Genomic DNA, 10000 nt, shown 5'->3' on the forward strand with positions numbered 1-10000 from the left:
CGCACACACACACACACACACACACACACACACAGGAGAGAGAGAGAGAGAGAGAACATTGTACACGCCGACAGAGAAAGAAACAGGAAACAGACTGAAAAGAGACACAGACAGACAGAGAGACATACAGAGAGATACACACTGAGGAGAGAGAGAAAGAGAGTTCAAAAACAGAGAGACAGAGAGAAACAGCTCAGTTCTAAACCTTTCTCAGACAGTCAAGAGATCCAGAGCGCTGACAGGGCATGGCGGAGGCCGCCTCAGTCTGCATTATTTTGTCATTTCCTGTTTAAAGGCCCGCTAAATGCCCAATGTCGAAAAGAAGCAAACGTGTGTGTGTGTGTGTGTGTGTGTGTGTGTGTGTAGTCTTCGGATTTTCCTTTTTCTGATTCTGCAGGCAAAAATGGCAGCTCGGCTGCTCCACACACTTATTTTTATCTGAATAGTCTCTTTCTTTCCTGTTCCGGGATGCATACATGTATACGTATACCATGTTCCAGCACGCACACAAGGATTGTCTGTCATTGACTGGCTGTTCGTGCCGCAGACATGCACGTGCACAACGTTGCACTGTGGAAAATAGAAATTAATAAATAAATGAATAAACGTGAATGAATGACAAGCGGACGTCACGGACCCCCCCCCCCCTCCCACCCCCCCTTCCCATCAACCTACCTCCCATTCCCCCGCACCCCGAAAACGAAAATATTGTACTGTCTTGATGACGTGGTAAGAACGAGCCATCATGCCAATGTTGCTTTGGTGCTATGTCTCTGTCTCTCTCATGCACACCTTTTTCTTATTCTTCTTCTTTTTTTAATGAGGGTGGGATATAAAGAAGTACGAGGTATTTATTTCTTTATTCCCTTCAATAATAGTTCACCCCCCCTCCCCTCCCCAAGTTTGCTGTATAGAATTACGCAGAGCATTTAAATTGCGTGGTGTATATCTATCATAGCCATTTTTCTTGATCAATGTGCGACTTGAGCATAGATATATAATATAGATATATATATATCTGCATTCGTACCCCCTGCTTTGGGGCCATGGCTTTTATGAATAAAACATCGGAATCTGAATCTCTTTCTCAACCCACTTCCTCTTGTCCTGTCTTGTCATGAATCCAGTGGTAATCCCTATTATACAGGGCAACAATCCACACCCCTCACCCTTCCCTATTTCCCGCTCGTTCTCTAACCCCCTCCGCCTCCCCCCACTCCTCCCCCCATGCCCCCCTCCCTGAAGATCCGACTTTTCTTTCCCACAAAACTCCACCCCGGCAGCCTACCCGCCCACCCCATCTCCTCCCACAACCCCTCCCCCCTTCCACCCCTCCTCCCAAACCACAGTCACAGAGATCAAAGACGAAGACAGAAAAAGCGTTCCGTCGAAAATGAAGTCGTCATGCCGTGAACACTGGAGCTACCTTCACTACCGAGACTTGTAGTGGGAGGGAAAGCCCGAGAGCTTTAAAAGTAACCAACAGTTCCAACAGTTCCCAACGTCACACTCGGCATTCCAGAGAAAATAGGCCACGTGGTTTCTTTCGGGGGCTGTACTCGTACTGGTCTAAACGGTATTCTGACGGTGCTGCATCATCCATTTCCCCCCCACCAATTATGCTCAGAATCTGCCTGCCAGTGCTTGTGCTCTCTCCCCTAATCTCCCCCCATGTCTAAGTTATGAAAGCCTGTAGGCTCTTTTTTCCCTTTCCTTTTTAAAAGAAATCTTTCTTTCACGGGAAACTATAAACCAAATTCACTACATATTTTACTGTGAAACATGAAAAGGAAACATACCATCTTACTATAAATTAAGTTCTTATTTCAATACAATTGCTCGGACACACACACACACACACACACACACACACACACACACACACACACACACACAGTGAGACAGAGAGAGGCAGAGACAGACAGTGAGCGAAACAGAGTGAGAGAGAGAGACAGAGACAGAGACTGAGAGACAGGGACAAACGGAGACAGAGTACGAGAAAGAGGAGAGACAGAGACAAACAGGGACAGACAGAGAGGAGAAGAGAAGGTGAAAGACGGGCAGACAGACACAGGATGTATATATTAGAGAGAGAGAGAGAGAGAGAGAAAGAGTGACAGACACAGAGGCACAGAGACAGAGAGAGACAGCTGTGAACGAACAGGGAAGGTAGTGGGGAGAGTTGAGAGATGATGAACACGTCAGCTCAGTACAGGACAGAGGCCAACACAAACCAGAAGCCAGAGCTCTCTCTCCGCTCGAGTGCGCGGTAACAGGTTGGAACAATTCCACCCCACCACACATGGTGGAAAGTTCACTGAACACATTACATATATATATGTATATCTATGTGTGCCTCAACACACACACACACACACACACACACGTGAGTTCATCCATAAGCAGTGTGTGTGTGTGTGTGTGTGTGTGTGTGTGTGTGTGTGTGTGTGTGTGTGCATGTATGTGGGTGTATGTGTGTGGTGTGTGTTGATGGGAGTGTGTGTGTTGGTGTGAGAGAAAAAAATAAGAGAGAGAGAGAGAAAGAGAGATTATGATAATGCTAACAAAATTAGGATGGAAATGGGGTAAACATATATAATATAAATACATGTTGTATGCTTCACATCCAGTAGTCAGAGCAAACAGAACAAGAGAGGCAAGGCCTTCAAGACTCACTTGTGATACACCTAAAAAAAAAAAAAAAAAAATCCAAGCTTTTTATGTATTGAGTATAATTTCAAAATGTAATGTTTAAGATGAGAAAGATCAGTTTAAAGCAAATTAACTCCCCTAGCATTACAGAGTAATTTCCCTTTTTTACTATCTGCACCAAAACGTTTGCAAAATAAATAAAACTTCCATGCTTAGCAAAAGAAGTTCCTGTTTGAACAAAAAATGATAATAATGACTGCTCTAGCTGTTGGGTCAGAATATCAGATCAAAGTGCCAAGTTTAGAGAATACAAAAAATATAAATATAACAGTAAATGCAGTTTGCATATAATTAGGCTTCATTCTTTTTTTTTTGTGCCCATCCCAGAGGCGCAATATTGTTTTAAACAAGATGACTGGACAGAACTGAATTTTTCCTATTTTTATGCCAAATTTGGTGTCAACTGACAAAGTAGTTGCAGAGAAAATGTCAATGTTAAAGTTTACCACGGACACACAGACACACAGACAGACAACCGAACACCGGGTTAAAACATAGAATCACTCTGTTTACACAAGTGAGTCAAAAATGAATGAAAGTGGTCACAACAATGATTGAAGATCACAGAAAGAGTGAAACACTTCACTTAAAAATAAAATCATATTTCTGAGAGAGAAGATAATCATGTGTGCCTCAGCACACAGACACACAAACACACACACAAAACACTGACACACACACATATATATATATATATATGCATGTATACACAGACACACACAGATTGGGGAGATGAGGCAGGGGGAATGGCAACATTTGAGAAAGGAAATAGACTTTTTAGAGAGAGAGAGGCAGACACAGACAGAACAGTGTACAGAGAGAGACAGAGAGAGACAGACAGACAGACAGAGACAGAGACAGAGAGAGAAACAGGGAACAGACTATCTACTGAAAAAGTCACAATCACTGTCACATTATGAAACAGGAAATGTTTTCTGTACCACTTGACAGATTACTTGGCGCCCCTTTTTCCTGGTTGGCTCGGTGGAGTGTTCACCTGGTGAATCAGGGAGTGGGAGCAGGGAGTGCTCATGGTGTGTGTGTGTGTGTGTTTCAACTGTTTGTGTGTGTGTGCCTGCGCACACACATGTGTGCATGTGCATGTGTGTGTGCTGGCGCATGTCCTAAGTGAGTATATTGTGTGTATCTGTCACTCTATGCCTCTGTCACTCTGTGTCTGTGTTATTAAATGTGTCACTGTGTTTGTGTGTGCATGTGTGTGTGTGGGGGGGTGGGGTGGGGGTGGTGGTAATGGGGGTGTGGGAGGTGCGTGCACATGTGTGCATGCATGTGTGTGTGTGTGTGAGTGAGCATGTGCATGCATTCACCTTAACGTGTTTAATCAGAGGGATGCCATGCAAATTTAGTCTTATCAGTTCCAAACCAAACAGTGGTCTCCAACGAGAACAATACATCAGCAATATTGATTGAGAGCGAATGAATGCCTCCATGCTTCTAGTTCTGCTGATAAGAGAATCGATAAATCCAAGTGGTAGTTCCTGCTCTGACTTCCAATGGTTTGCCTTGCTCAGTTGCTGGTCTTTTTCATTGACCCATGTGGACATCTGCTGCAAGCCTTCGAAAAGTCTGTTCTGTGGATGGATTTACTTTGAAATGTTTGCAATGTTGAATGTGTGTGTGTGTGTGTGTGTGTGTGTGTTTGTGAATGAGTGTGTGTTTGTGAATGAGTGTAAGTGAGTGTGTGTGTGTGTGTGTGTGTGTGTGTGTGTGTGTGTGTGTGTGTGTAAGTGAGTGTGTGAGTGAGTGTGTGTGTGTGTGTGTGTGTGTGTGTGTGTTTGTGAATGAGCGTGTGCAAGTGAGTGTGTGAGTGTGAGTGAGTGAGTGAGTGAGTGAGTGAGTGTGTGTGTGTGTGTGTGTGTGTGTGTGTGTGTGTGTGTGTGTGTGTGTGTGTGTGTGAGTGAGTGAGTGAGTGAGTGAGTGAGTGAGTGAGTGAGTGAGTGAGTGTGTGTGTGTGTGTGTGTGTGTGTGTGTGTGTGTGTGTGTGTGTGTGTGTGTGTGTGTGTGTGTGTGTGAGTGAGTGAGTGAGTGAGTGAGTGAGTGAGTGAGTGAGTGAGTGTGTGTGTGTGTGTGTGTGTGTGTGTGTGTGTGTGTGCTTGCGTGTGTGTGCGTGCATGTGTGTGCAAGTGCATACACATGCATGCAAGTGCATGCATGTTCTGTGTATACATGTATGTATGTGTGCTATCATTATGTTCAACCCTAATTCAGATTCCAACAGCATTTTGTGTGAGCAATAATAAATCATTCATATGATACACTATACTTCAAATCAAAAAGATCTTTCAATGAACACAACACTAAAGCGTCACAAACGCACTGATAATATCATTATACACTTTTGAGTTTCCATCTCTCCACCCCCACCCCAGTCCCTCCAACACCACCTCCACCCACAGATCTTTTCTCCAGACGATTGACTGGGGAAGAAAAGAACAGCAAGCCCACTGATAAAAAAAAACAACAAAAAAAAAACAAAAAAAAAAAAAACCCACACGCTCACTGATCCAGGCTGGCCCTGCAAGCTTTAGAAAAGAACACAGGGTGAAAAGAACAGAAAGCCAGCCACACGACCGCTGCATAAAGAAACAGCCAGTGTCGAGGCAGTGGGAAATTCTCCTCAAGTTGCGAGGGAAAGGCAGCCAGCCCACCTCCTGATCCCAGGGAGATCCCGGGGACAGATTAGAGTACACTCCCAAAAGCCGACAGGCTTGAGAGGGATAAACTTCTGCAACATGTCAATGCTTCATAAAGTCTTTCTGTGTGACCATATGTGAGTGTGTGTGTGTGTGTCTGAGAGAGAGAGAGAGAGTGTGTGTGTGTGTGTACATGTTTGCAAGTGTGTATGAGAGTGTGTGTGTGTGTGTGTGTGTGTGTGTGTGTGTGTGTGTGTGTGTGTGTGTGTGTGTGTGTGTGTGTGTGCGCGCGTGCGCACATGTGCGCGTGCCCGCAATGGCACAAGTGTGTGAGCGAGTGTACTTGTGAAAGTGTGTGCACACAATGTGTGTTTTGAGTCAAAGTGCATGTGTGTACGTGTCTTGGCGTGTGCGCTGAGGATGCAATATCCCTCAAGGGACAAGAAAAATGCACATAAAGTATGTGCTTGACGCTAGTTGTGTGTGGGTGTGGAGGGGGAAGGGATTGGGAAGAGAAAGTAGGGGGGTGGGGTGGGGCTTCTCTCTCAAGATCCCTGTGGATATAAACCTCTTTCATCTCCTGTTTTCTGAGGTGAAACTAAATCTGCCTCCACAGCAGGTGGTGTGTTAAGCCTTGGGGGTGGGAGGGGAGGGGAGGGGTGGGGGTGAGAAGGATTGGAGGAAATCTCTCTCTGTGAAAACAATTGATCACCAGCAAGCTGGTACACGGAACTAGAAGCACACACATGTTGGTACACCAACCACGCTCACACCCACGTATGTATAATAAACACACACACAGGCGTGTGCTTGTATACACAGTCACAGTATAATCTCCCCCTTCCTCTCTTTCAGTCTCTCACACATCTTACAAGTTTTACAACACACACACACACACACACACACACACAGTGACACACACACAAAGGCACACACATGGAACACATACATGCACGCACACAGACGCATGTATAGAGAAGCGCGTGCACACACACACACACACACACACACACAGAACTGTTCCATTTCAGTTTGCCACACAAGCCTGCCATGCAGCCAGTGCCAGAGCCGCAAAGTAAGCTAATCTCTCCTCTATCCTTCCTTCCCTCAGTGAAATCATGAATAATGTCCGACTGTTCAAACTGATAGGCAGGCAGACTGGCTGACTCCAAACTTCAGCACCGCACGGGTTCAGCTGACAACATCAGCCCTCTGTATACTGGTACTGACTGGGAGCTGATATCAAACTTACTGGTGCCGGTTTCGCCGGCTCTTGTGCTTCGTAGTACTTACTGCACACACACACACATACACGTGTGTGTGTGTGTGTGTGTGTGTGTGTGTGTGTGTGTGTGTGTGTGTGTGCTTCTGTAAGAGAGAGAGAGAGAGAGAGTGTGTGTGTGTATATGTGTGTGTGTAATCGTGTGTGTGTGTACACGTGTGTGTATGTACACGTGTGTGGCTGTGAGTGTGTGTGTGTGTGCTTCTGTGTGTGAGTGTGTATGTGCTTCTGTGTGTGAGAGAAAGAGAGAGAGAGAGAGAGAGTGTGTGTGTGTGCGTGTGTGTGTGTGTGCGTGCGTGCGTGTGCGTGTGTGCGCGTGTGAACATCCCTTGTCCCTGCCTCGCCCCCGCTCAAGCCTCGGTGGTTTAGCGTACGGTGATTCAGTGCCTGCCTGGCTAACCACACCACACCAGCAGTCATTTCAAACCATGACACGGACTGAATGGACGAACCACTCTGAAACCGGAAAGTATTCCAGCTGACGGTACACGAACTTTTAGATCCCACCATGTTTGAAACTTGTGTGAATGAGTCAGTGAGAGTGAGGGCTAGTGAGTGGGTGGAGGGGGTAGGTGTGTGTGTGTGTGTGTACGAGCGCGCGAGAGTGTATGGTGAGTGAGTGCGAAGGAGAGAGAGAGAGAGAGAGAGAGAGAGAGAGAGAGAGAGTGTGTGTGTGTGTGTGTGTGTGTGTGTGTGTTACTGTAGGACAGAGACAGACAGTAAGACAGAGACAGGCAGACTTTTTTTTAAAAACGGATTATTTGATAAGCTAGTGAACATGGTTTCACCGGTACACAGGACTGAGCACTATTTACACAAAATGTCATCGTCATCGTGTCGGTCAAGTACATGACCAAGCCAGACACACGTTCTCCCCTTTACCACGCACTCCATATGAACGTGTAACATGACACATGTTGGGGCCAGCAAAATCATGATAGAGGAAGTGTCGATGCTGAAGTGGGACATTACCATGTCAATGTATTGTTGCATAACATATTTACTGCTGTGAAAGTACTCTATATGTATGCACATACCATATGAGTCACCAACTTGTAAAAATTTTTTTTTTTTTTCGCAAGTGCACACCCACGCGCGCTCGTGAGCATACGACCTCAATCTTTCGTCAGTCACACAACACGGAACAATAAACACACGTGCAGGCTCGACCACAGTGCACCACAGTGCACGTGTATGGATCAGTGATGCTAAATGTCAGCTTCTGCATGAGTCCCCCTCCCCCCACGCCCCCTCTTGCTCCCCTCCCCACTGTCGGACTTCAGATGCCAAGTTCTACGACAGATGGGTTCAGTTCTGGGAATGATGTTAAGTCTGAACGAACACTCTCATACTGATGTAGGAATATTTGTTTGCTTTGATTTTTTCGGAACAGCTCAATCCTTATGGCAATGCCGAGAAATTCAAATCAATTCTTGTAAAAACAAATGTAAAAAACCAAAATGAAACGATTGGAGGTAGGGACGTAGATAATGTGGGCTGCTCAGAAGAAATGCTACAAGAAGAACATGTACTGCCCATTGCAAACCTTGCCACCTAATATCTATCTTAGGCCTAATTGTGCGTGCACGTTTCTATTATTTTCAGTGGAAAAACCACGACTCAGAACGAAAAATGATGTAATATGGAACTCTTTCATAGTGCGCAAAAACAGAAGGAAAAAACCCCACAAGAGAAATCATCAGCATGACTGCATGTCCTGTCAGCCGCAGCTTCTCAAAACAGCAACCGGTATCAGCCTCCACCGATCGATATTCTGCCGGTAGCAATCATCGAGCTGCGCCATCATGTCGGCGAAAAAATAATACGTTTTGTAAGACCTTGACTTTCTGGTTTAATCCTGCGGCTGTGCCTTCGTTGGCGCACTTCCATTCCGTTATAATGGATCCTGGTGCAGTCAAACGTCACTGACAGTGGCAGCCACTGCGCCAAAAGGGGGAGAAAGGACATGGTGGAGCCACATGAGGACAGTGGCTATGCTAAGTGGGGGCAGTTCCGATTCGGTTATCGTCTGCTTGCGGACTGCAGCGACCATTTGCACTGAGGGAAACCCTGTCACGAATCAAGATATTCAGCAAACAGTAATGCACTCACCTGTAAATGAATGGGCACTTTTTTCACTGGTGTACGACTCATGATGATGAATTCAACGCCTGCTCACAAAAAAACGTTTCCAAGCGCGCGCGCACAACGCCGGTCCGTGTCACACAGCACACACACACACACCACCACCACCACCACCGGCACAGTGTTGAAGCAGACGACACTCTACCACCGGCAGGAGCAAAACTAGATGGCGTGTTTCGCACTGAAATCACTATCTGGAACGTCGTCTGGAACCTCTGCAGCCCCGGTACAGCATCCAGATCATGGGAACGCTGCCCCCTTTTCTCTATTTTAATCCACGATGATTATGTACAAAGTGGTTGCCCCCCTTGGCATTGATCAGTGTGAGTGATCTCACGCACCCTCCAACTGCCAGCCCAGTCAGTGGTGGAATACACAGCACACGCGCGCGCTCCCCCAAATGCCGGTACACGTCCGTGGATCACCACTGTCGGCATTCACCGCTTCAGAACGTGTCTCTCCCTCACAACGGGTAACAAACTCGCAAAAACACAAAGAGAATAAAGAAATAACGCCCTCTTTCTCCCTCGACAAAGTCTCCAACAACAAGAATTAGTCCAAAAGGCGTATCACTGCCTGTTCGCAGATAGCACGGATCCTAAAAACGCACAATCCAAAACTGAAAATACACGCGGGCCCCGGAGCGAGCATAATGACACAGAAAGGCGGAGGGCGGTACATCAAACAGCTGGTGGCGTCACTACTTGGCGCGCGCCATCATCATAATAGATGCACGTGGAGTGGTGTGGTGTCTGCCGATGAAGTATAAACCGGCGGACCGACCGGTTCCCGGTGGAAAAAATGTGAAGCGTTTTTTTGTTGTTGTTGTTTGTTTGTTTGTTTTTTCTTTTTACTTTACTGCGTTAAAAAGAAGGGGGAAAAACCAGTCCCCTGCATTATGATCTGAGCGGAAAAGGGAGGGAAGATTTTTCAAAAATGCAGCAACCAAGACAAGAGTTTGCGGCTTTTGGTATTTGAATTTTCTTCGGCCTTGCTTCTCTCTCTCTCTCTCTCTCTCTCTCTCTCTCTCTCTCTCTCTGTCAATTCAGTGAGCCTAACACACACACACACACACACACACAACCACCACAAACCACCACCACCACCACAACAACTTAATTCACAAATCATTTTAAACTCAGCGTAAAAATGCCATTACTGACAAAAAAACAACAACAACAAAAAAACATGAGCACAACTGACTATA

At 46.0% G+C, this 10000-nt stretch overlaps 1 protein-coding gene across 4 annotated transcripts in view; it reads right to left on the reverse strand.

The window, feature by feature from the left end:
- Nucleotides 1-10000, reverse strand: part of LOC143301616 (dihydropyrimidinase-like) — a 151342-nt gene that overhangs the window by 58554 nt on the left and 82788 nt on the right. Inside the window, exon 1 of one of the 4 annotated variants that reach the window (XM_076616018.1) lies at nucleotides 8761-9385. The exons of the other annotated variants lie outside the window; for them this stretch is intronic. Within the exon in view, the coding sequence (XP_076472133.1) occupies nucleotides 8761-8802 (42 nt within the window). The 5' untranslated portion in view covers nucleotides 8803-9385. Of the gene's footprint in view, nucleotides 1-8760; nucleotides 9386-10000 lie in introns of those variants that run through there. 4 annotated transcript variants of the gene reach the window in all.

Source organism: Babylonia areolata, chromosome 27 (assembly GCF_041734735.1).
Source record: "Babylonia areolata isolate BAREFJ2019XMU chromosome 27, ASM4173473v1, whole genome shotgun sequence".
Classification (NCBI taxonomy): Eukaryota; Metazoa; Mollusca; class Gastropoda; order Neogastropoda; family Buccinidae; genus Babylonia; species Babylonia areolata.